This window comes from Cervus canadensis, chromosome 15 (assembly GCF_019320065.1).
Source record: "Cervus canadensis isolate Bull #8, Minnesota chromosome 15, ASM1932006v1, whole genome shotgun sequence".
In the NCBI taxonomy this organism is placed as follows: Eukaryota; Metazoa; Chordata; class Mammalia; order Artiodactyla; family Cervidae; genus Cervus; species Cervus canadensis.
The window spans coordinates 40,543,213-40,570,959 of NC_057400.1; the positions used below are offsets into that span (position 1 = coordinate 40,543,213).

The 27,747-nt window shown below is 40.7% G+C and overlaps 2 protein-coding genes across 8 annotated transcripts in view; one reads left to right on the forward strand and one right to left on the reverse strand.

Annotated features, from left to right (window-relative positions):
* RBMS1 (RNA binding motif single stranded interacting protein 1) overlaps positions 1 to 27,747 on the reverse strand; it is a 213,935-nt gene that overhangs the window by 32,326 nt on the left and 153,862 nt on the right. For all 7 annotated transcript variants that reach the window (XM_043488054.1, XM_043488053.1, XM_043488056.1 and 4 more), the window contains exons 3-4: positions 8,999 to 9,057; positions 3,989 to 4,080 (exon numbers count right to left, since the gene is read on the reverse strand). In XM_043488054.1, coding sequence (XP_043343989.1) covers positions 3,989 to 4,080; positions 8,999 to 9,057 — 151 coding nt within the window. The remainder of the gene's footprint in view (positions 1 to 3,988; positions 4,081 to 8,998; positions 9,058 to 27,747) is intronic.
* LOC122454002 (dynein light chain 1, cytoplasmic-like) lies at positions 11,664 to 13,721 on the forward strand. The gene is made up of 2 exons (XM_043488374.1): positions 11,664 to 11,732; positions 13,368 to 13,721. Exons 1-2 carry the CDS (start codon positions 11,664 to 11,666, stop codon positions 13,719 to 13,721), a joined length of 423 nt encoding a protein of 140 aa, XP_043344309.1.

Consider the following 27,747-nt stretch of genomic DNA (forward strand, 5'->3'; position numbering starts at 1 on the left):
AGAATTTCCCTGAATTTTTTGGATTATGTAAAAGGGCAAGCCTTTAATATGTGGCAATGTGAATTTTCAAAAACTTCATAGTATCCAGATTAATTAAAGGAAGTGACAGTGACAGGTCTCTTATTACCCAAACATAGGAGCCAGGCTTAAACTTTTACAAACTGTCTCCACAAAAAGCTACAAGTCAGATAATCCTGTATCCAGATGGCATAAAGGAGCTAAGTTAACTCCCCATACTCACATCCATGGTTCTATGGCATAGAACAATGGACCCTCTACCATTTAAAATACCTTTTGTAACTTTAATGGTATAATAAAAAAGAAACCAGGTCCAGGAAACTCAGTCATTCTGTAGAGACCTGAAGAAATTCACGATGTGCAGGATGTTGGCACACTGCCAGTGTCTCTGAACCCCTGCACTGTTCATTCCCCGCAGATGATGGAGGAAGGGATCATTTTTCCTAGCCAATTTACAGTCCCAAGCTGCCTGAGGAGGTCTTTGAACAGTGCTCATTATCAGTCCACGGGAAAGCTGGCATTCAAAGCGCACTGTTGACACGAGACATACAGTGCCAATCTATACCCACTCAGGTTCTGACTAAATGCATTGGAAAGACTTCTTCAAACAGCATATAGTTAATATACTATGCTACTCGACATCACTGGTACTGAAAAGATGCCTAGGTTCGTGCTCATGAGGCCTCTCTAAATCAGGCCTCTGCGTTAGCCCTAGTAGATTGTTAAAATAGGCCTCTTTCTAATTTTGTTTCAGCAGAAGTCACCAAAAAAACCCAAAAACAAAAAATGGGTGTCAGGCACACCCACAGGCCAGAGCGAGAAACCAGGCCTCCTAAACAGAGTCTGCACAGAAGCTGGCTGAAGACTGGTTTTGGATGCTCAGCTGACCACCCACCTCCTGTCTGCCTGGGAGGGACTGAGGAGGCTGGGAATGAACACACAGGTGGAGAGAACCACTGATGTGTTCTATGATGTGTTCCACGTTCCCACCAACTGGGCTTCTTCCTGCACCCTCCCTCCCCCGCCCACCGCCAGCCAAGCACGAGGGGCTTCAAGAGACGCCTCATGAAGCCTGGTCTGCGTCCTCTGGAGTTTGGTGGATACAATGGATCAATGTCTGACTTAAGCCTGAGGAATCTAAAAGGCAAAAGGCTGACTGAAGGGGCCTATAAGTGTGATTGGGAGGTAACTAGTTTCCCACAGACAGCTGGCAGACAGATCAATGTGGGCCACACAAGACGGAGCTGGCGCAGGGCTGTGTTAGATCCACCCAGGAAGGCTGTACTGAAGAACAAGAAGGTTCAAGAAGAAAAGGACTGAAGGCTGACCCTTAGATTCTCAGGAGCTGAGGACACGTCTTCTCTAGGGTGAAGGAACCACAGGGGAGAGAGCAGGGCATTCTACTAGGGAAAGCATCAGTTTTCTCTCTGCCCAGAGAAATCAACACCACATCACATAATTGTCAGGTCAAGAAGCTTTCCCATCCTTTACCACTGCTCCAACCTGGGATGGGCAAGAAACCACAGCTAGCTCTGGAAGAGTGGGAAAAAACACACATTTGGGAAATAGGAAAGAACAAACCATGTTCCCATTCCAGGACAAGCTTACTAGTAAGAGCAGAGTTGGGGGGAAGGCAGAAGTTTTAGTATTATATGGCACAAAAAATTTTGTCAAACAAACAGGACTGGACATCTCAATTACAGGCATCACATACTTAGCACTGGAAATGTGTTTGAAAAATCAGACATTCAGCATCAAAATGTTAACCATGTGTTACACATCTGTGTGTGTGTGTTTGTAGACACATAGTAATAGATGGTTGTATTGGGATGTATTAATAATATTTCACATTATTTCAAATAAGAAAAAAAGCATGATGCATTATCATTAATCACAACCTCCAATTTCCTAAAATGTCACTAAATACACGTCTTACAAATCTGTGTGTGTGTATGTATGTGTTTGGAAACATGTAAAAGATTCTCTTATTGAGTTGTAAACTTATAAAATATCACCTTTTGGTCACCAAATTATCAGTGTGTGGTTTTTAGCAGACAACTGCTTTGTAAGCTGTGATTTCTCTCAGCACCAGCAACATCCAAGACGCACATCCCTTTTGCTGACTCTCAGAACTGAGTTTTCAAAACCCTTACACAATTCTGAGATTTTATTAACCATATTTGGAATATAACTTGAGACTTCCCCCTTAAACATCTTGTTTAAAATATTGTATCGAGGTTGGTGTAAATACATAAAGGAATGGCTGAAAATGTATTTAAAGACAATTATATTCCCTGAAGTTGGGACATGAAAAAAATCAAGGGGCACTCTAAAGAAAAAAATTAACCAGAAAGGCCTGAAATGAAACAAGCAACTGAAGGGACTTTTCAAAATAATGAGAGTTGCCAGAAAAGTCATGGGATCTGCCCTAGATTTTATCCATGAGAGGAAGAAACAGGAGCTTCAGAGTAGAGGAAATGGACAGAACAGAGGGAAAAATACAGTTCTTTTCTCATTGTGCCTTCAAAGTCCTGCTTAGAAAACATATGGTTACCCACAGTTTACAGAGACATATTAAACATTCTGTAAACCATACACAACATAAGTACTGCATATGCACAGTTAAACACACTAAAGCCTCATAATCACTGTCTTTCAACAGTACCACAAGAAGGTGCTCTATATTATGGACAAATAATCTAAAAATCAGGGTGCCCTCACTCTAGAGAAGATGTGTCCTTAGTATTCACAGTTTATTTTAGCTTCTTACTTTGGACTTTATCTTACTCCAGAGGTCTAAAAATATTAAAAGTCAAGGACAACTTTAGAAAGGTGATGAAAGTGAAAGTGTTAGTCACTCAGCTGCATCTGACTCTTTGTGACCCCATGGACTGTAGCCCACCAGGCTCCTCTGTCCATGGGATTTCCCAGCCAAGAATACTGGAGTGGGTAGCCATTCCCTTCTCCAGGGGATCTTCCTGACCCAAGGACTGATCCTGGGTCTCCCACATTGCTGGCAGATTCTTTACCATCTGAGCCACCTGGGAAGCCCCTTTCATCAACTTCTGAAATCTTTATTCATGTTGATTCTTTTAGTCAAGGGAAATCTCTATTCTGGTAGCTACATATTTGTCCTTCAACAGCTTTAAGGGCTTAGCAGGTAACTTATTTCAACCAGGGTTCTTTAACTTTCATAAATCTCCTTCCCTTATGGAAATGTGAGTGCTCCTCAGGGAAAGATCACAAGCTACTCTTCAGAAGAAGCAGAGGACAGCACAAAATTACTTTGTACTTCAAGAAACTGGATAATATAAAATTATTGATCTTTTGGAAAGAGTAAGTGCACTAGGTATGATAAAACCCAAGTTTACATTCAGGCAATAAAACCTGGAGCACAAACACCACTTCTATGATAAGAGTTCATTGAAACTGTAGGATTATTAATTTCATTAATAATCAATGTCTAAAAATGTCTCTTTTATATAGAGGAAATATTATCTGTAGCTGACATTGCATTAAAACTACTAGTATATCTGTGCAAGCCTACATACGTGATAAAGTATATTATTCTTTCAGAACATGACATTCTGAAGTATTTCTAAAATGTATTAATTCCTTAAACATTGAAATTTTAAAATTATTTTTAAACATAAAGTACAGAGCTTTAGTCCACAAGTACCCAATTACCTGAGAAAATTTGATACTATTTCTCCATTTACTTACGGGCTTACATACTTTGCTATGAAAAATTTTATACAGTTGTAAAATTCTTTTTCACACATAAAATTATGAGGAACTGTCTTTGGCAAAATAGCTACTACTGAGGATGTGAAGGCAAGGGGCAAAAGTCCCCAGTTAACTGTGACTCACTGGGATGGAAGGAGAACTTGCATGGTGACAGGAAAAGCCAGGCGCCCAGATTCAGAAGCAAAGCCAGAGATGGGAGGAAGGAGGACCAGCTCTCACTCACCTTTGCCATTTGAGCTTGAACCCCACTTGCCTTCAGGGCGGATACAGCCTTCTGAGCTGCTGCAGGACTGTCAAAGTCAACAAAACCATAACCTGAAATGCAAAACATAATTAGTGTTTAAGCCGTTATTTTACGATTGTGTAAAAAGGGAAAGGATGACTCCATTTGGTCTCCAAGGCAGGCAACAGAAATGAAAGCCCCGACTTTCTGACAGTCCCCAGTTTTACAACTGTACTGCAGCATCCTCCTCAGACTGTCCGTCCCGCCTATCTGGGCTAGGTAAGTTTCCCGTCAAAGTTTTTTAAAAAAAAGTAAAGAAAGAGAAACCAATTTATTTCCTTTTCCAGATCTTTTTCTCAAGTGTCTTGTACTTGCTGGGGTGAGGTGGGGGATTGGGGAGGAAGACATCCAAGTTACCAATCAAGATTTTAAAAAAAGGCAGGGTGGGGGGGTGGGGGTGGGAAAACAACTTCAGGAAAAAAGTAGCATTTTAAAAAACCTGGTAAGAAAGATGGAGCTATCTTACAGAGCTTACAAGTATTTGTTTATTCCGTACATTTTAAAAATAAATTCAGTACAACCATTGGATATCCACATATAAAATAATCTACATATTAGAACTTATTTAAAAATATTACCTATTTATCTAAAATACAGCTCACAATCTCTTCAAAATAAATAAAGGGTGGTAGGGAAATGGCTCCAGAAACCCAAAACAGCTGTTTTAGTGTTCCTGGCCTAAAGACTAAAAACAAAATATAATAAAACAAACAAATAAACAACCTCCTAAGAGAGGCCCTGGTTCAAAGTTTATTTATCCATAGTTTTTCAAACATTTTAAACAAGCTGGTCAGCTATTTTCCTTGGCTATAACAAATCAAAAGCAGGAAATTAGAGGAAAGAGGGGCCAGGTTGAGGGTAGGGCTGCTACAAAATCATATGGATGGTACCTAGTGAAAACTAAGGTACCAGCAACCAATAAAAGAGGAAAATGATACAAAGAGCAGGTGTTACAGAGCACGTGAGCAACAGTTCCATGAACCTCACCAATCCCGTAAGCATCACTGTATTAAATCAGGTAATCACTAATTTGCCACTGTGGTAAGTCTTAAATTATTAAGAAAAGGTTCAACTGTATTTAAAAGCACATTGGTGAAATGATCAGGGTTCCAAGCAAAAATATCAACAGAGATCTACTTGGGACTCAAACCTATTATCAAATTAATGTTGAGTAAGAATATTTTGAAAAAGGAAAGTCTTGTCTGGAAGTTATACAGAAGAGGGGCCAGGCCTATCATTTATTTATGGATATTATAAAGCTACAGTAATTTAGACAGGAAGGAACTAGGGTCAAAATATACACATCAACACGACAAAACAGAAACTTCAGAAGTAGTTCAAAGAGTGTGCACTATTAGTAACAAAAATATTGGCCAGGTAAAAAATTAGTGAACTAGATTATGAATTATAGAAATAGGTGTTTTAGAGAGATGAGTGTCAACACTAAAACAAATAACAGCTTCTTTCTATTACTTGGAATTGCGATGGAATAAGGTTTAGTTTGATTTTGACAGTGAGCAGAGAAATACCCAGGTGGGAAAGGAAAAGAGGAGGCTGATCCAGGCAAAAACAGAGAATGCTCCTCAACAGCCAGGTTAGAAATTATGTTAAACACATTTCATATTTTTTAAAGAAATCTGTTATTAACGCTAATATGCAACCCACTATGAAGATGCATGTAGGCACACACATACTCACTCTCTCACGCTCATACATATTTTATTACCAAGCAGAACTTAAGCAGGTCATAAACGAACACCCAACTACATTGAAATGATGTAACTTCTAATGGATGTTTGAGAGTCCTTCTTTAATTTTATTGTTGTCAATAAATTACAGTAAGATGAAGATCCCAAGTTTGATGTTAATGTAGTTGAAGTTTCTACACAAGTACTGTTAGTATTATTTTATCTGTTATTTCCTTATTAGGAAAAATCCATAATGGCTGCATTTTAGCTAATTGTTTACATTCTTTTCTGGCCTTGCCCAATGCTACTACATAGCTGTTTCATAAATATTTGCTTAAAACAAATATAACATGCTTATGCATGCATCCATGTGCTCTTTTACTTTCCTTGTTATAATACTTTCAAGTAAATATAAGAGTATATAAATCGGTCTCACAGATTCTCTGGGGTTTCATTATTTAAACATGTATACAGATATTTTTTGAAGGTGGGAGTCACCAAATAACACAGCATCCTCCCACTGGAACCCCAGGAGGATTCTTCCAGGTCTCGGGACCAGGCACAGTTACGGCATTTCTGCTTCTTGGGTTTTCTTCTACACTGAGATTACTGAAACATGGAAATAGGTATGTTATTTTTGGTTTGGCAACCAGGAAATACAGGGCCATTTCTGTAGTAACAGGAAGCTTCCTGCTCTTACCCCTGTTTTTCCTTTGGTCTGATTTATCCTCACCCATTTTGTGTGTGTTTGTGTTTTCTGGTCTTATATGCAACTCTGTAAACACTGAGCACAATCAATCCTTTCTAAGTTTTTCTCAGTCCTGAACTGCCATGTACACGAGGGCTGAGAAGCATTTCAACACCTTTTGTTGGCTAAAAACTGGCAAAAGTTGAAATGTAGGAGAGCAACTGAATAATGAATTTTTAAATTTAATAACTACAGCAACATGTTATTTACAGCAATATTTCCTTTCGCTTAGTTTCGTCTTCTGGAGAAAGGCCCCAAAATACATTTTGTGACCCAAAAATGTATTATGACCTCTAAGGTCTCTAATTTTCAGGCAGGAAATTCTTTGATCGGTTCAATCTCTAAAAATTAGTATACAATACAAGCACTTTTCATTTATACTAATAATTTCTCAAGCATTACCTATATTCATCCACCCACCTACCCACCCGCCTTCTCAAGTTACCTATAACATGGCTACTAACATGTTACCTGTCTTCATAGTGAGCTATGCTGTTTTCTTTTATCCTCATTCGTCCCCAAATTACTTTTTTTCAGGAGCTCTTTCATTGCCTCTTCCAGAATTTTATAAATCCATTCCTGCTTACTCTCTCTCCTCACTCACTCATCCACACCCCAGATATCTATCGTTGCGCCTTTCTGAGAAGCCTGTGTGACACAAAAAAACCTTATAAGGTTTCTGTCTCTGCCCCCATATACAAGCCAGTCTCTCCTACGACTCAATTTAGGAGAAATTCTCCAGGAGACATGTATCGAAAACTAGCTCTGATTTATACTTATTTAGAAGCTCCACAAATCTCCCCACTAATCTTTGGACTCTTGTCAAATATCATGGGTTTATATTATTATAAGATGTTAGGTTTAGTATTTTTGTTTTTTTCCACTCACAGCATTTCTAGACCACGCCAAGTGTCTTGTGGACTTCTGGTTTCTTGGCAATAGGGTCTCGTTGGAGAGGAGTGTAAAACAGCAGTGTCCAGCGCAGATGTGTGGTAGAGAATTCACTCAGGGAGGCCGCTGGGTCCTCTCTCTCACTTAACTAGGGCAGCTCTGCTTTTTAACACACTGACCTGTGTGAAGACTTCTTTTTTGAGGGAGAGGGAATTGGGTGGGGTCAGGAGGAAGAAAGGTAGGTAAGGCTGTAAAACTATCATCTACTGTGATTTCTCTCTTGGTTTGAAACAAATGCTGAGATCAGCTTCCTGGTTTATACCTGCATGAGTCCATCTCTTGGTGATAAAACCAAAAAGCTTTTTCCTGTGTCCCTGCTCATCCAAATCATTTTCAAAATATGTTAAAAAAGACTAACCTGGTAACTGGGTAAACATTTCAATCTACAATTAGACTCTCTCCAGTTTAATTCACTTAAAATATTAATTGAGTATCACTCTACATAAAGCACTGTTCTTATTCAGTGTCCTACGGCAAAACTGCCTGAATGTGCCATGCTGATTAAACATGGGCTCAGATATTTGCCACAATAGCGCCTTTAAATTCAGGAGCTTTGAAGAAGAGACAGGAGTACAATGAATCACTTCAAGTCTAGATTAAAGGAAACCGCTGGCTTCCAAGGCGAGGCCCTACCGTTCCATAGGCTTCATTGACGTTCTTTGCCTTGTTCAGATTCTGCTAAGTTACAACCGTCACCCCTACTTGGAGGACGGGTCTAATTAATGAGGAGATTTGCCTTCTCTGCCTATTCCTGTCAACCTTATTTCAATTCATGGGGTCAGTTGTTAGACTCAAAGTCAGCTGATTCCATTCTTCCCTTTTCCTAGAAATCACATGCCTATTGTTAAGATGCTGGATCATTAAAAGTCAGAGACACAGAGCATCAGTGCTGCCTACTGTAGACGCCTCCTCTTCCAGCTCATGGAGCTGGATGAGCTCATCCTAATTACACGGAAAACTGAAGGTCAGTGCATCAAATTAATGCAGCAGCATATTTCAAAGGGGCGTATGACCTCCCCTCCCTATTACAATCTGGTCAGTGAAAACGGTTCTCCCCTCCCTGCTGCCAATATTGTCAACAGGCATTCAGCAGAGAACAATTGGGAGTATTGAAACATGTAATTAAGTACTGCTTAAAACTACTCTATTCTAATTAATAGAGCCAATTTGCACAATATGTAATCTTTTCAGTTCTTTAGTACAGTCCAATGGTCTTCGGTAAGCAGCTCTAATCTTCTCAGGCTCAGGAAAGAAAAGCTATTTTCTAACTCTACTCCCCCTTAAAAAGCAGGGGATAAATGCCAGCCAGTATTTTGCATGTTAACTCTACTGGTGTCAAATCTGGGATTCTGGCAAGCGGCTAGCTGCTGTTGGGTTTCCAGCCAAAACTCAACCAGGGACCAACATAAGCAATATGCTGACACTGTGCAAGACAGAAACTGGTTGACATATAAGATTTGGGTTTTAATAAATGGAGGTAGTTTTGAAATCAAGGATTAGGTTGAAAATTCCACTTTTTTTCTAAAGCTCTGATTTAGTAAATCATCAGACAAGGAAACATACCTTTGCATTTGTTTGTTGTCTTATCCAAAATTGCCTTTGTGGAAACGATCTTCCCATATCTAAAAAAAGAAAAAAAAAGAACAAGGTTATAATCGAGGAATCTTTATTAATATCTAAGTCCAGAGAACACACACACTTATCAAACCTCGGCAAACTTTAAAGCATAAAATGTTCTTTACTAGGGGACAGGAAATGAGAATTCGAAACTCAAGCTAAACTAAAAAGGAGGAATGGCTAGACCTCTCATTTGGCTCTCTGGATTATAGTTTGATACTTAGCTTTGAGAAATCAGGCACTTACCTGGTGATCTTGGGACCAAGGAAATGGAATGTGAGCTTTAGGAAAAATAGCTTCTCTACAAAAAGCAACACCAGTAACACTAGTAACACTGTGTGTGTGTGTGTGTGTGTGTGTGTGTGTGGCTCAGTTGTGCCCGACTCTTTGCAACCCCATGGACTGTAGCCCACCAGTCTCCTCTATCCATGAGATTTTCCAGGTAGTAACACTGTGTGTGTGTGTGTGTGTGTGTGTGTGTGTGTGAGAGAGTCGCTCAGTTGTGCCCGACTCTTTGCAACCCCATGGACTGAGATTTTCCAGGTAGTAACACTGTGTGTGTGTGTGTGTGTGTGTGTGTGTGTGTGTGAGTCGCTCAGTTGTGCCCGACTCTTTGCAACCCCATGGACTGTAGCCTACCAGGCTCCTCTATCCATGAGATTTTCCAGGTAGTAACACTGTGTGTGTGTGTGTGTGTGTGTGTGAGTCGCTCAGTTGTGCCCGACTCTTTGCAACCCCATGGACTGTAGCCCACCAGGCTCCTCTATCCATGAGATTTTCCAGGTAGTAACACTGTGTATGTGTGTGTGTGTGTGTGTGTGTGTGAGACGCTCAGTTGTGCCCGACTCTTTGCAACCCCATGGACTGTAGCCCACCAGGCTCCTCTATCCATGAGATTTTCCAGGTAGTAACACTGTGTGTGTGTGTGTGTGTCGCTCAGTTGTGCCCGACTCTTTGCAACCCCATGGACTGTAGCCCACCAGGCTCCTCTATCCATGAGATTTTCCAGGCAAGGATACTGAAGTGGGTTGCCATTTCCTTCTCCAGGGGATCTCCCCAACCCAGGAATCGAACTCAGGTCTCCTGCACAGCAGGCAGATTCTTTACCGACTGAGCTACAAGGGAAGCCCCATAGTAATACTATGTCTGTGATCAAATACAAAGCCAAAGGCAAGGCTGCAGAATTGTTAAGGGAAAGGACTACGATGCAGATAGTCTTTATGAATGAACTGAGGCAAGAAAGCTCCCTGAATCACTCTATTCATTTTGCTTTTGCAGGTGATTCTGTGTGGCTCTAGATCACCACAGAAGGGTGTGCTGGAATATGTATCTTTAACATGCTTGATGGGATATTTAAGTATTTTAAATCTAATATTTAAAACAGGTCTTTTTATCTAAGATTTTGATGCTTGTTTATAAATATATTTTTAAGACTTCTTTTAATGCTATAATAATAGTTACACAGTGTACTCACTAATGTATGTGTGGGCATGTGTGTGAAAGAAATAGGCAATAAAAAACAAAAAACAATGAACCAGGAATCAAGCATTAATCTATGAGGGTTTGTATGAAAAATGTCTTCCAATTCCTTCATGTACAACAGAAGTTGGGGAAAGAAGGGAAACAATTCAGAATGTTAAAACTGAGTGCACTGCTATGGAAAACAAAGGGGGGACTCCCCTGATGGACCAGTGGCGAAGACTCTGAGCTCCCAAAGCAGGAGGCCCTGGTTCAAACCCTGGTCAGGGAACTCGATCCTGCATGTCTCAACTAAGACCTGGTACAGAAAAATAAATAATTAAAAATAAATTAAAAAAAGAAAGAAAACAAAGGGGCAAGAGAGTTTAAACATACGTCCTACCCTATATCCTTTCACAGCGACCAGACTACAATGCAAAGCACTGCTATCTATATTTGTCTTCAAAAAACAGAGAAGACCTTCGAAAAATAATTCTTAAAAATTACTGGGTCTATGGGAAATGCATCTAACATACTTCAGGTTTCTGAGACTATTTCCACATTTATACACGGCAAATCCCCAATTTAATTTTCTATATATTTACTTTAAAAATTTCACATTTTCTCTAATATTATTTTCTTGTGATTGCTGCTGAGGACCAAAAAGATTTAGAAGTTTTAGGAAAGGGAAGTATCTGTGCAGTACTTTAAAACATTTTCAATGTTGCAGGTTTCTATTTTATGCATTTGAACAAGCTGAAAGATACTTATCTAGAAGAAACAAATAGTTTGGGCCACCACTCTCCCTCAGTTAATTTCACTCTGTGTAATCATGTAACCAAATGATTACTAACTAGGCATAAAAGTAAAGATAATTTAAGGTTTAAATGACAATTACATCCAAGAGGCATAAGGTTGCATAAACACCTTCAATTCCCTGTGAGGATTTTGAGTATTTGCAGCAACCTTAACAGGAGGTCACTAAGCTTACAACACTAAAAAAAAAAAAAAAAAAAAAAAAAAAAATTGCAAACCAGAAAAAAGTTAAGTGATTTAAAGACCACCTTTTAGCAACCATTTATCTGCCTATGTTATTGACACGCTTGATATTTATTTATCAGAACTCTCTCCTTTGCACAAGTTTTAGATGAAAATGCTTTTAGACTGCATCCCTACCTCAGCCCTTTCCAAAAGCGGGGAAGAAAACTGGTATGATTTCAATGTAGGATAAAAGGTATTGGGGGTTACAGAGATTAAGGGACTTTGCTTGAGGTCACAGAGTTCAAGGTCTTTTGTAAACCAAATAGAAGGACATTTAGAGAAGGTCAGGGGCTGGCTTCTATCTTTCTGGTTCTGCTCTCCACATTAATAATGAGGAAGAAGACTTGGAGAGAGGAAGGTGTGGGAAGCAGGGAAAGAGGAGAGGCTCCTGGTAGCACCGACTAGAGATTCCATCCGTGCCATCCTTTGTCTGGTTTGGGTTCTCTTTGATCTTTGCTACATCTGACATTACTCCTCACTTTCACACCTTGGCTTCTAGGACCCTCATTCTGGGGATCCCATCTCACCTTTCTGCGCTCTTTTGTTTTTTTTTCTTCCTCATTCGGCTCCCTCCTCTTTCTCCTTAACCAAGTTCTTTCATCACATTTAATAATTAGTCCTCCACCCTTCTCTTCCCTAGGAAATATATCCAATGCCATGGATTTAATAAATTAATCTTCTTTGATGAAGCCAATTTCTTCTTCCTGGGTTTTTATTTTAATCTGACCAAAATTTTAGTTTTCGTCTTCCTCTCTTTACTTAAAATCTTAGTATCTTACTAAAATATAAAATACTTAAATATCTAGTTAAATGTTACCTCATGTCCTCTATTTTCTAAGTCGTACCTCCAAAGAACCCTAGACAAATCTTTCCTTGTCTCCTCTTCATGTATCTTATCATTCTATAGCACCATCAGATTCCCAATCTTCCATCAAGTTTGTGGTCCCTGAAGTGAAGTTGCTCAGTTGTGTCCGACTCTTTGCGACACCATGGACTGTAGCTTACAAGGCTCCTCTGTCCATGGAATTTTCCAGGCAAGAGTACTGGAGTGGGTTGCCATTTCCTTCTCCAGGGGATCTTCCTGACCCAGGGATCGAACCCGGGTCTCTCGCATTGCAGGCAGACACTTTACCGTCTAAGCCACCAGAGAAGCTGGTGACGTCCCCGAGACATCATCAACTTGGCCATTCCTGAATCCAGCTAGTCATTAACTCTTTTAACATGTGTCTAATATTAATTTGCCTTAAACATTACTTTGAACATGGTTCTCTCTGGGGCGTCCCTGGTGGTCCAGTGGTTAAGACTCTTGTCTTCCCAATGCAGGGAGCATGGGTTCAATCCCTGGTGGGGAACTAAGATCCCACATGCTGCACAGTATAGCAAATTTAAAATAAGGTGGGGGGGAGAGGTGAGAGTTGACCGTGGTTCTCTCATCTCTCCATTGCCCCCTCCTACCAATCTTTGAATTTAAAGAACCTGTTGTAACACTAGATCTTCCATGAAACCATCCCTAATCTCCTCAACCATTCAGTGTGTGCTTTTATAAGAAACCAGAAAGAGAATTACATTTACTTAGTTTCTACTACAGTTCTAGGCATTTTCTGTGTATGATCTTATTTAACTTCACAATAATCTTAAGAGGTAGCTGCTATTATTCTCACTTTTGCAAATGGGAAAACAAAAGCTCACAGAAATTCTGGGTCTAAGATATTGCCTAACACAACAAAACCAAAAAACAGTTACATTTAAGTTCTTACTGCAGTTTCTCTATGAAATGAGAAACGCGCCAAGGCTTCGGTTGCGACTACCTCTCTAGGCAAGTGTGAGCCTCGCCAGCGCCTCCCCCAGGAGACCATTGCAGCCGGCCGGCCCCCGCTCCGTGGTAACCACGTGTGACCGAAAGGCTGTGATCAAGAATGCCCATATGTCGGAGGAGATGCAACAGGACTCGGTGGAGTGTGCTACTCAGGCCTTGGAGAAATATAATATAGAGGACATTGTGGCCCATATCAAGGAGTCCGACAAGAAGTACAGCCCCACCTGGCACCGCATCGTGGGGAGGAACTTCAGTAGTTATGTGACACGTGAAACCAAACACTTCATCTACTTCTACTTGGGCCAAGTGGCCATTCTCCTGTTAAAAGCACGGACTGTGCCCCACACCCAGTGATCCATCCAAAAACAAGGACTGCAGCCTAAATTCCAAATACCAGGGACAGAAGTCTTCAGTCTTGGTGTTCCTGAGGGAACACCTCCATCTTTGAACCTTTATTGTGTGTTTTGTACAGGGCATCCTCTGTACCAGTTTGTGGTTATAAAGCAATTAGCGAAACAGCTTACATCTGTATTTATTTTCTATTCCACACCTCTCTGCCCCATGTTTTTTCTCTTCAAAATCCATTCCTTTAAAGAAATAAATCTGTTGGAGAAGTGTGTGCTAATTACCGTTTGTTCAAATAATCTGTTGAAGATGGCCTATTACTTGCTCTTGGGTAGTCTGGTGGGGGTGATTTCTTGAAGTTTCTGTGGGATGTAACAGACTAGCCTATTCAACACATTTGAGTTTCATTCTTGCCCATCCTGCTCCTGTTGTGCATGGAAGAATACTACTCAGAAGTGCATGTTGAAAAATGCATGGCAGGGAAACTACTGGATTAACTCTTACTCCTAACCTGATAAATACATTCCTTAAGTGCTCCTTCTGTGATAACTGCTGTACAGTGTTCTGGGCCTTAGGCCTCAAGAGATGATGAATGTGTAGTAGAACTCTAAGTTTTCTATGGCTATAAAATGGAAATAAGCTGGCGAGAAAGTTGGGCTAGTGAGAAATTTGTTGGGCTCTAGACATTTCCCCTCCCCTGCCTTGGCCAAAGTATACTCTAAAGATTAAGGGTGGTCTTAAAGGGAAAAAGCTTTTGAGCAGCGGCCCTCCATGTGATTCTAATAAAGTCTGCAGGAACTAAAAAAAAAAAAAAAAAAAAAAAGAAATGATTTTGAGAAACAATATTTCCTTTATATACTCAGAGTATAAAAGGTGAGGGGAAAAAAAAGGAAGATCTCTTCTATTAAGGCATTAGATTTATTTTTCAAGCCAAAGCAAGTTTTTTGTTTATTTTAGACACAAGAAATAAACAGATGGTTCACAGTTGAAGGAGGGATGGGGGTGTGTGTAGGAGAAGAGAGATGTCTGACATCTATCAGTTTTACTTTCTATTGTGGGTTTTATCGTGATTTGTGGGGTAACACTGAAAGTCCATGACTTCCCAGAAAGTCAAGACAGTTTTCACTCTGTCCGTGGTACTACTGCATACCAGCCTCCCTCCAATCCAGCGGCTCAGGAGGCCGCTTCTGTGGACCACAGGTGGTGGTGCGGGCAGGGGTCTGAAGGGTTTTCCTTTCCTACAACATCTTTTCTGTGAGCTGTTCACTCAGTTATACTGCTCAGAGCACAAGAGGCTCTCACAAAAATACAGATCCCTGACCTGGAAACAGAATACTTTTAAATTGCTCAGGTCCTGGCAAAGTTAGTTTCTCAGGGGCTGATGCAGTCATACTGTGGGAATGGAGTACAGAACAAGCTCTTCTGATGACATAAGAAAGGATCTAGAATATGGCCAAAAGCCACCTGGCAAATGGCACTTCCATGAGCAGGAAAGGGGTAGCAGGGTTCAGAGTGGTCACTATCCCTCTCTGCTAGTCTTATCTGCAGTTAAGATTTAATAATGTGAGGCAAGGGATGGAGTGGCTGGGGGAGAAGTCATTACAGATGATTAACATTTAGCCTAATTCTATCGTTGATCAGCAGTGCCTGTTAAAGGTAACAGATATCAGGGGGTGGGGTGGGGGGGAATTCATAAAGCAACCAGATTTTCACCTCCCCTGTTCCTACTTGCAACTTAATTGTAAAACAAAACAGAACAACAACAACAACAAAATCTAGTAACAGGGACATTTGATTTATTGGAGAAAACAGGCCTCCTAACTGGGTAGAATTCACACTCTAAGAACACCAAGGAGATGCATGCCCAAGAGAGCAAGCTGCAGAATTTTATGGGGGAAAATATGAAAACAAAAATTCTTTGGGTTTAATCAGCTTCAAAGTAAGAAGTCTCAGACTCACAGTCGTAGCTACCCAGAATATAATATTCTCTGCTAAGAGTAGATGATCCACTCCAGAGGAAACTCTGACAGTAAAAGGATACAGAGTAATTAAGGGACATGACTACGGAGTACTGAAAATTTCAAAGGGAGAGGATAAACAAGTAAAAGCTCAAATTTAAACCTATTGGCTGGAAAAACCTTTTGCTGAGAATCTACCTAAATTTCTTTCCTTTGCACCGCAGCTTTTGTCTTATCTCCCCATTTCCATTTCTTCTTTCATTGGCTGTAATATAAAATCTAAGTATATTTAGTTCGCACTTACTAAAATAAAGCTTGATTTTTCTCTTCTGTCTCCCATCACTTAGTCACTCGTAAATTTTACCTTTTTGATAATTTACCATAATTACAAAAGAAATGCATATTTGTTATAATTTGAAGACACGGAAAAGTATATTAAAATACTAAAATCATCTATTGTCTTGGACACAAGTGTTAAACGGATTGTTGAGTATCTTTATAGACTCTGTCCAATGTGCATCTACATGCATGTGCATATGGCCTGTGAGTGTACACGTGTGCACGCACACACACACACTTTCTCTCTCTCCCCTTCTAGAGAATTTGGAGCTTTTGAAGATTGCTGGTTACAAGCCAAGCCTCTGGAGAATGGAGTTTATTCCACCTACTACCAACAGATGGCGGTAAGGGTTGATGAGTTATTTCAATATTGGTCATCCCAGTTAGAGATTCATTTAAGGCCCTATGGGGTCACTGGTAGTGCTTGTGTTAATTTATGAACATTATCAAGCCAAAAAACAAACAAAAAAAAGCAATATGTGGAAAAAAAAACCTACGAAAAAGTATACACATAATGTAAACAAAAACTGATTATTTTAAGTGTGAAAAAAGGTAGGATATTCCTCATGCATATAGGATGATCGCTTGTTTGACTTAGTAAGTGAACTGCCTCTGAAGGACAAAGAAACTTCCCACCCTGTGAGAGAGGTTGTGCCCAGGCAAATGACAATAACCAGCAAGAAGGAGGGAGAGGGGACTGAAGGGAGGAAAAACCCAAACTTTGACCATGTGCTATCAAATTAGCATCCACCCTGGAAAGCCTATGACCTAGCGAGTCAATTCAGGGGAACAGAAGTAACAGCTTACATTAATACAGCTTTTATTTTATGCCAGACACTGTTTTAAGTGATTTAGGTCAAATATTTTTAATCTTCCCAGCAATCTTTTGAGTAGGTGAAGTTTTATTACACTTTGTAGATGTGAGACTGAGGAGAGAGAGTAGGGGACCCACTGAAGGTTACACATTTGTGCTGTGCTTACTTGCTCAGCTGTGTCCAGCTCTTTACGACCCCATGGACTGTAGCCAGCCAGGCTCCTCTGCCCGTGGGGATTCTCCGGGCAAGAATACCGAAGTGGGTTGCCATGCCTTCCTCCAGGGGATCTTCCCAACACAGGGATCGAACCCAGGTCTCCTGCATTGCAGGCGGATTCTTTACCAGCTGAGCTACCAGGGAAGCTGGTAAGTAACAAAGGTGAGAGGCAGAGTTTGCTTTGGTCAACCATGTGGATAACTGCAGATACTTTACTTGCCAACTGCAGAATATGCCAGAGGTTCAAAGCAGTTTCCAGTGTTGAGTTTGCATAGTTCCAAGCAGGTGGCATAAGGATGAGAGTGGACTCTGCAACTGCTGTCTCTGAGACAGATACTGATAACATTCAGAAAGTTGTTACCTGACCTTCTGGGTAGGCAACATTGTTCTATTTGGAAAAAGAGGCCCAAGACAACAAATGTACCAGTCAGGAGGAGGCATGGCTGGCTTTACAGCTTCAACAGAGTAACTACATTTATCTGTGTGGTGGGAATGGATTTATGAACTAAGAGCCAAAACTTCCTTGTGACTGTGGACTTGTGAGAGAAAAGGGAAAAAAATTCACACACATATATGCACACAGAGGTGATACTGTATATACAGTTCTCTAATTTGCTTTTTTTTTTTTGCTTCTTTATCTTTTGAATGACTTTCCAGGAAAGTGAATTTCCTACAATTTGCTTTAGCTCTTCTAAAAATGGTTGAATAGAAGGAAAAGAAAGTATAAACTATACGCATTCTGCTAAGAGCAAAGTTTGTTGGACAACGAGGCCTAAAATAGAAAAAGCAGAAGGAGCTGTGTATCCATGTTATCCTGAATCCTTACTATTCTGAATAGTTCAACTTGTTCTCTTTTCTTTATTTACTTAGTCTAAGAAGTGGTAAGCATTTGAAGATAAGGTATATGTGAAATTTTAAAACCAGGCAATCAATATCAGACAGGTATTTTAAGACTTTCAGCTTTTTGGTCTTGAAGATTCTCACTGTCTGTGTAAGACATCTAAGATACAAAAATAAAAGGTATAGAAAGATATTCCATTTGTGAGTCCAGTCATTTTGGCTTGATCCCTTAACGTTGGGTCACTGCCCCTTTCCCTTGCACTGGACGGCTGTGTCTGCTTTGCGAATACTTGATTCTGCATATGGGACAGAAGAGGAAGGCACATCTGATGCGGCTGGAATGGCAGCCAGGGTTTGAAGGTGGAAAATATTTGGCAGGAAAAGTTGCTGCAGTCCTAAAGGTCAAAGGCAAACGTAGTGCTGAAGCTGAATGGGACACATGAAAGACGAGTACAGTCCAGAAGGAGATCAGACGAAGAAATCAAGCCACACATATTTACAGCATGTCTCCAGTAGGCCCTTCACCATCCAAGGCCTATGAAAAATATGTAAGATGCCATTCCTGCCATCAAGGGGAACAGTTTTGGGCAGACGGAGTGTAAGAGATTTTTTAATATTAAAAAAATAACTAAGAATGTTGTGCTTTTGTATGATGAAAGCTAAATAAAGCAGCATAAACAGGATGAAGGTCAAGTTCAGCAAAAAAGACTTTGGGGAAAACAAATTCAGGTAGACCATGGAAGACAATCAACAGAGGAATCTGTCTAATGCAAGCTGTGTGAGGAGTAAGAGAAGCCAAGTCTGAAAAGGTCCGACAGGGTCTTGGGTTCTAGGAAAAGGAGTCAGGGAACAGAATGTGGCTGGAGGTTTTGCAACTGTGGAATGACATGATGCAAGCAGGATTTTGGTAAGATTAATAAAAATCTTACAGCTAGACTTAGCAGAGAGAAATGTTACATTTTTGTTTTAGTATTACTCTTTTTTTTTTTTGCCTCTTTGTACTCAGGCAATAACATTCAAATTCAAGAAGTTATCATGGAGGGCTCAGGAGAGCTAGGAGATGAATGGCAAGGTTCTAAAGGACAGGAAAGCTTTAAGACTGAGGACTTCTTTTAACTAGCCTTAAATGCTTTAACTTAACATCTGAGAAAAATAGCCTACGGTATCTGTGTTATAGAAAGCCAGTGGTTTGCCTCTCTGAACAAAGAGGAGACGGAGAAAAGGAATCACCATGGTCTTTTCTGAACGATCGTGGAAAGGACAGTCAATTCTGGCTCCAGTTCCAGACCTGGAGCCTGCAGATTAACATAGCAGAAGCAAACACCATCCTCGAGTGGTCCAGCCCTTAGCTAGACGGGCTGCTTTATAACATATGAGCTGATGGGGAATAAACTACAGAAGTTTGGGGACAAAGCATCACATTTTTCAAGAGAAAATGTATCTACATATCTAGTTTTTCGTAACACTGAAATTTTACGATGAACACATCCTTTCAGAATACAAATAAAATTAGTAATTTACACCCAGATTTGGGATGAATATAATTTATGAGTAAATGCAGAACCACTCCTGCTACTCTGCCTTCTCGACATTAATGCTGGCACAGCTAAACTATTATAAAAGCTATACAAAAGCAACAATTGATGCTGTTTATTGTATGTATGGCTCAAACTAAATAATTCATATAGAATGAATATTAAAAACCACCTCATTAGAAATGGCTAAGATGCACTTTTTGCCATAGTCTGTGAAAAACTTATACCCCTCTTCTAAATAACAAGCACACTATAAAACATTTGATTTATTACACAGATTTGCTATTAGAGCTTAGTATCCAGTCTATTATGGTCTGCAATCAAGGTAAAGGAGCTTTACGCGATTTTATGTGTTTTTAAGCACACACAGCACACGAAGGGTCACTGGCCCTATTTTATGACAATATTTTAGCCACAAGTCACGGTACCGCAGCACTTAAGGATGCAGTCACAGATGTCAGGCCCAAATTAGTGCGCCCAAGTACTAATATGTCAGAGGGAAATAATACTTGCTGAAAATGAAACCCAGAACCTTGCAAGTAAAATGTAGATAGTCTATCATAAAAATGAGTCCCCCAAAGTCTCAACACACTGATTAATGTCTAACATTTAAAACAAAGGCAATTTAATTACATAAAATCGTGTTTTATTTCTGAGTTGAATTTATAAACTGACAATGATGGAGCATTTCAGAAATTTTCTACTTCTCCCACCCAAACCTGTGATGTATTTTGTTTGATCTGACAACCTCACCTTCATGTTGATACAGCACTTCACCATATGAGAAGGAAGACAATGTTACATTGGGAAGCAGATGGAACTGCCGAGAGAGAGACCTGTCTTCAAGTGCGCCTTCGGCCGATAACCACCTCTGTGACTTGGGTGTGCGTGTCTGGCCTCAGCATCCCCATTTGTACCATTTCTACCACCAAGGATGTGGTAACATCTCCTTCACATCAGTGTTACTAGGGGGTCAGCACAGTGCTGGCCCATGACAGATGCTTGGTAACAAATGTTAACCTGTTCTTCCACCCCTCCTGGAATTATTTGGAATAAGGGCACTTTAATTCTTTTCACTGGAGATCACTAAACTCCCCTCCTCACCTTCATAATGATGTGGTCCTTAAGACACAGAATGTTGAGAAATGTAGACTCACCATTTTTTATGGTGATTTTTCAGTTCAGATCTTTGCATAATGAAACCCTATCAATATATATTGCTTGAATGAATAAAACATAAACATGCAATATACATTTTTTCCCTTAAAGTGTTTGGTATGGAGAATTGAGGGAGACTGGCAGCCAGAGCAGGGAAATATTGCATTCTGCCTTGAACATGGCCTTGTATCTTATCCCAATTTAGCTTATAAAAACAAATGAGGGAAGCAAGGTAATTTAGGAGCTTAATATGGAATTAAAAATTGCTACTAAAAGGAAATCTACAAAGGGTTGGTGGAGGGGGAACACAAAAAAATGAGAAGAGTTTTGGTTCCTAGATTGTTTTGCAAAATCAAAACTAGAAAGCTTTTACACACAACACACACACCGTACCAGAAGTCCGTAAAACAGAATGCATTAAACTTCAACACTCAAACCATAAATGACTGTTTCATTCAAAGCAAGAAGAGCATGACAGAGAGCAAAAGTAAACATGCTCTCTAAAGTAAAACAGAGAGTTATCTGAAACTATTAAAACAGAATGTGCAAATTACCTAGAAATTTCTCTTGATTCTGACACAAGCTAAAAAAGGACAGGGTCAAATTGGACGTTTCCTAGACTGAACCCTAATGTTGGCTTTGATCCAGCACTCGGCCCCAGCGTATTGATTTCCAAATGCTGTGAGGCCACCTTTTTTTAAAGTAATAAATCCTGACTGCCCCACAACCTTGAAAAGCCCGTTTGAAGAACAGACCGAGAAGGAAAATGGTATCTATTTTACTCACTTCAGTTCTAAGAGATCTGGGGATATAATATAAATGTTATCATTAGTTAAAAAAAAAAAAAGATACACTTGAGTTGGAGAGGCAAGGGAATAGCCTGCCAGCACAGTTGATGTTTCTAAACTTAGACATTTCGTTCAAGGGTCACTCGTGACAGTGGTCACGTCTCTTAAGAGCATATCTGATTGAAAAGGATAAACAGGGTGTGCACGTGGGTTTCCCACTGGTTTGTTTCTGAAAAAGACAGTCCTTGGACACTGCAGATAAATATAAACAATCATTCCAAAGACAGAATAGTATGGATCTAAAACTTAACATCAGAGAGGAATTACCTTTATGCAAAAGAATGGATGACACCACCCTATGGCAGAAAGTGAAGAAGAACTAAAGAGCCTCTTGATGAAAGTGAAAGAGGAGAGTGAAAAGGTTGGCTTAAAGCTCAACATTCAGAAAACTAAGATCATGGCATCTGGTTCCATCATTTCATGACAAATAGATGGGGAAACAGTGTAAACAGTGGCTGACTTTATTTTTGGGGACTCCAAAATCACTGCAGATGGTGATTGCAGCCATGAAATTAAAAGATGCTTACTCCTTGGAAGGAAAGTTATGACCAACCTAGATAGCATATTAAAAAGCAGAGACATTACTTTGTCAACAAAGGTCTGTCTAGTCAAGGCTATGGTTTTCCCAGTGGTCATGTATGGATGTGAGAGTTGGACTGTGAAGAAAGCTGAGCGCTGAAGAATTGATGCTTTTGAACTGTGGTGTTGGAGAAGACTCTTGACAGTCCCTTGGACTGCAAGGAGATCCAACCAGTCCATCCTAAAGGAGATCAGTCCTGGGTGTTCATTGGAAGGACTGATGTTGAAGCTGAAACTCCAATATTTTGGCCACCTGATGTGAAGGGCTGACTCATTGGAAAAGACCCTGATGCTGGGAAAGATTGAGGGCAGGAAGAGAAGGGGACGACAGAGGATGAGATGGCTGGATGGCATCACCGACTCAATGGACATGGGTTTGGGTAGACTCCGGGAGTTGGTGATGGACAGGGAGGCCTGGCGTGCTGCAGTCCATGGGGTCGCAAAGAGTCGGACACAACTGAGTGAGTGAACTGAACTGAAAAGAATGGAACCAAAGAGAGCCAGCCAAATGCTGTAAGTTACTTTAGTATCAGTTTCACAAAATTACCATGTTTCAAATGAAGGTAATATGCCTCACTCCCAGTTAAATGCAGTTAAATTTACTGCATTTTCCAGAAGTAAGCGGGCTGTGAATGAAGTGATAGTGGTTTAGTTGCTAAATTATATCCAACGTTTGGGTCCCTGTGGACTGCAGCTCGCCAGGCTCCTCTGTCCATGGGATTTCCCAGGCTGGGGCTAAAAGTGCTTCTTGTTTACAGGACACCATCAGCAAGGATTTTCCAATCTTGGTTGTTTTGAGAAAACCTGCATAATAGGAGAGGTGCTAATGGAAAGGAAGAATATCATTCTGATTCTTTAAAACAACAGAAAACTAGATTCTAGAAGCAAAAGGCAGGTAAGGCTAATGCTGATCTGAAGCGAAATTCTGGAATGGACTGGTGAACTAGAAGGTTAGCAAGACTGAAGAGAAAAGGCATCAGTAAAGTCCTTCAGAGCAACTCAGGAATGTTAAAGTTTGCTCTTTCTACTCTGGGGGTGGATGAGGATGGTCAGGGTTGCTTGGAAATGCTACAATGCATATTTTGATTTGAGCTAAATAAAAATCATTATTTGCTCAGGGATTAGACTAGTATATTTGGGAAGAGAAATGTGGTTTGGGTGAGTAGGTAACTAGCTAAACGAGTGACTGAGCTAGTCTGATGATCAGGGTCACAGTCAGCACGGAGGAACCATCTAGTGATGAGCCACAAGGCTCTGTTCTTGGCCAGCACGTACACAACATTTAAAAATGCTATAAACCAGGTCACTGATAGTGTATTTATTAAATATATAAACACCCCAAAGCTGGGGGTGGTGGTGAAAGTTAAGATGTCAGAATTATTTCAATAGGCTAGAATGAATTTTTGGCCACAGCCCACACTGTAATATTTAATAGGGATAAGTAAGTCTTAATATAAGTTCCAAGGTGGGGGGTGGTGGGGTGGTGGAGGTCAACTGTATAAATTTAGGGAAAGCCTTGGCTTACTCATATGAAAATACCTGGAGTTTTTAATTAGGAACAAATTCAAGTTCTCTGAATGAGACAGATTTAGGTTGTACTGAGGAAAATATATGATCCTGACCATAGAAAGATATGCTTTTGGGCCTCTTTGCTCAACATTCCCTGACACCCACCACTATGGGTTGTGTTGTGTCCAACCCCATCTCCCCCCCACCCCCAAAAAGTACATCCAAGTGCTAAGCTCCAGTACCTGGGCACGTGATTTGCAAACAGAGTCTCTGTAGATATAATCAAATTAAGATAAGGTCATTAGGGTAGGCCTGCATCCAATGTGACAGGTGTCCTTGTAAGAGGGCAATCTGGACTCAGATAGAGACACAGGGAGAATGCCATGTGATGATGAGACAGAGCTTGGGCGTGAGGCGGCAGATACAGCTGGAAGCCAGAACACTCAGAATTGCTAGCAAGTCACCATGGGCTCAAGAGGCGGGGAAGGATTCCCCCAAAACTTTCGAAGAGAACATGGTTCTGTTGACACCTAATTTTGGATTTCTAGCTCTCAGAGCTGTGAAATAATGGTTTTAAGCTACCCAGTTTATGGTCCCTGTAACAACAGCCTTAGAAATCTCAAACAGCTCCCGATTTCCTGTGGATCCTATATAAGCCCTGCACCTGCCCTGCTCCATCTTAACCTCCTGACATTTAAGATGTCACTTCACCTGGGAGATTCAGTGTCTTTCTGCAGTCTTGGTGTAAAGCTGGTCTCCAGCAGCAGCAAGGCTTCTCTGACCCTCCCTGACCAAGCTAAGTGCAGCCTCTGAAACTGCCTGTGGGACTGCGTCCCCACCACCTCCTGGGGCAGCCTTGCATCGCCTCCACGTCTGCATCCCCATCAGATGTGTGCCCTTGGATCACTTCCTCTTTATATACCAGGCCCCAGCAGAGTGCCTGACAGTGATCACCAGTCACAACTCAGGAGAAAGGAATAAAGGAATAACGACAGCCTGCTTTTACAGAGAGCTTTCTACATGAAACATGTGTGTTCTAAACACCTCCTTTAACTTAGTCTGAGCTCTTCTGGGGGAGAGTGGGCATGGTAGACAAAGGTCTAGAAACCATATCCTACAAGGAGGAAATGGCTGACAGCCTTGCAGATGCTCACCTGGAAAAGAAAAATACTATAAAGAATTCCTGTCTAAAACTATCTTAGAGAGCTTGCCACCACGAGCAGCGTTCAAGTAGGGCTGGGTGGCCACCTGGGTCGGAGATGCAGCTACAGAGGCGGATTTCACAAAAACCAGTCCAGGGAGAGATGATCGCCAAGTGGTAAACAGAAAAACAAGTGCAGAGAATTTTTCAAAGAGTTAAATTTAATCTAAAATTATGGGCTTCTCACACTTCTGGCATTAAACAAGTGTGATTCTTTGTGAGCCCATGGACTGCAGCTCGCCAGGTTCCTCTGTCCATGAAATTTTCCAGGCAAGAATTCTGGAGTGGGTTGCCATTCCCTTTTCCAGGGGATCTTCCTGACCCAGGGATCAAACTTGTGTCTCTTGCATCTCTTGCATTGGCAAGCAGGTTCTTTACCAGCTGAGCCACCAGGGAAGCCCTATTAAATAAGCAGTGGTATTAAAATAAATAACTAAATAAAATACTTCGGGTAATTTTATGAAATAGTGACAAAAGATGGTCGTTGTTTTAGCTTGTGTCTTCCTGACAAAATAAAAATTTAACAAATATTAACAAATATTTATAACCAGTGTCTCCAGCATTGCAGGCAGATTTTTTATCATCTGAGCCACCAGGAGAAGCTTGTTTAGTGTACTGGTTCTTAAATCCCCAAATCTGGGGAGCCACTAAAATATGGTGGGTTGGTGAGTGGGAAGTTGGCATTCCTGCTTTGAAAAGGAGACTGGCTTGGGTGATCAATCAGATTAACATTGGTAAGGATAATGGTTACATGCACAGAATCATTTAGGTCAAGAATAAAGGCAAAAATATCTTTCAAAAAACAATACCACACACTGTTCCATTTATTTTAATTTCAAATTATAAACTGGGACAGAAACAGCTCAATAAAATCCTATAAAACTGCACATGAATAGACCACGCTCCCCCAAAAAAATACACATAAGAAAAAAGAACAGGGAGAAGGCTCTGATTAGCTCTCTTCTCTCTGGTTTTCTCTCCTGGATTTGGCTGATGTGAGCGTGGTGATGACCACTGCTTACAGCAAAAATGTAAGTCTCCTTACACTTTTAGAGACTCTCCTGCTGAGGAGAACACAACCTTCAGCTCCCCTGACTTCCTGCTTCATTTGGGGCTTACTTCAACCAGCCTTGGGCTTCCCTTGTAGCTTAGTGGGTAAAGAATCTGCCTGCAGTGCAGGAGACCCGGGTTCGATCCCTGGGTTGGGAAGATCCCCTGGAGAAGGAAATGGCAACCCACTCCAGTATCCTTGCCTGGAAAATCTCATGGACAGAGGAGCCTGGTGGGCTGCAGTCCATGGGGTCGCAAAGAGCCGGGCACGACTGAGCAACTAACACTTCTTTCTTCCAATCAGCCTTGTATGCTTAAATGGTCAAGGTAAAATGGGCCCTGAAAACACAAATGCAGCGTTCTACAGATCATTACAAAGGTCTCATACAACCTGCAAGGGAATCCTCAAAAGGAAGCTGAAATCCCAGTGATACTAGAGAATCACTGAAGACATGGTGTTAAAAGAAGTCACCAGAAAGTTTATCACATAATACAGTTTTACATATATAAGCACATACATTATGTGTGCACACACATCCACAAGAGTTCTTTCTAGGTAAGCGTGAAGCTTTTTATATTTTAAAGAGTAAGTGTAACATCTCTGGCATTAATGTGAGATGCAAATATAAGGCCACCCAGATAGAGGTGAACTCACTCTTCCCAGACCCCATCCCAGGCACCCCTGGGCGGTGATGGGGTAAGAAGGCCAGGTGGGCTTTTTGAACTTGAGCAGAGATTGGAACTAGGGAATATGTGAGACTACAGGAGAGGTTAGGGATATGACATGATCATCTTGCCTGTGCTTATTTGACAAATATACATTGCATATAATCTATATTATGATCCTAATGATACAAACTCCCACTCACTTACAAGGAACATGGTAGCTGTTTTAAAACATAGATAAAGACAAAGTCCTAAGTAAATATTAAGTACCCTTTCCAACTACTTAACTGTTCAAAGCTCAGCTTATCAAAATATTTGTTTTTCTTTCACCTGGGTTGGCCCCCACCAGGACAGCGCCAGTTCCAAACTGTATCCAGAGGAAGGTGATAATTGCCCCCTTAACAACCCAGGCCTACCCTAGGCTCACTAATTGCTCCAAGCTCCCACTTGAGGATCAGAAAGAAAGCAGGGGACGGCTTGAAGCAGCAGCTCTCTTTCTAGAACTGACTCCAGACCCTTCCCAAACCACACACCTCATCTACAAAGGTGATGCAGAGCATGTGAAGTCAGGGATGGCTGGTGGACAGGAACAAACACTTTTAGGTCCAGGAAACAAAAAAAGCTTCCTTCTAGTGCCTGGACATAAAACACAAAAGATAATCAGAAGAATCGGAGAGAAGATGCAATGGAAATTCAGGAGATAATGACAAGCCAGGGTCTTTAAAACTGGCAAATGAAACCATGCAACTCAAGCATGACTCCTGAATGGTGAACCTTAAAGAACAGAGAGACAGAAAGTGTGGTCAGTTATATAGCATAGGGACAGCTCAGGGCTCTGTGATGACCTAGAAGGGTGGGATGGAGGCTCAAGAGGAAGGGGCTGTATGCATACTTAGAGCTGATTCACGCTGTTATACAGAAGAAACCAACACAACATTGTAAGGCAATTATCCCACAGTTAAAAAGTTACCATATAAAAAACGTGTGGCCATTTTAAGCAGATGAAAACTTGAGGGGTATAGTACCTTTTCTGGTATCATGTGTAATGAGATGTCCACATTTGTAAATTCATTTTGGCAATGATGATCATTTTGTAGGCTTACTTCTAAAAATATTTTTATCTTGTCTAATGAGGAATCCTCCATTACCACTTACAGAGCATTTATCTACAGTACCTAAAGATTTCCATTTCTCTGACACATTACACAAGGAGATTTTGCAGAAAAGATGTACAAAGGTACTTTAGATCCTCAAAAAAATATTTTTGAGTAAACAATGAGATAATGTATGGGGAATTTCTATTTCTTTTTAGAGTTTTTAG

Bases quoted from the DNA above. Each gene is read 5' to 3' on its own strand.
- LOC122454002 (XM_043488374.1), top strand. From the start codon at position 11,664: ATGCTTTTAGACTGCATCCCTACCTCAGCCCTTTCCAAAAGCGGGGAA. The intron at 11,733-13,367 runs GTAGGATAAAAG...CTACCTCTCTAG, and splicing joins AAAACTGGTATGATTTCAAT to GCAAGTGTGAGCCTCGCCAG.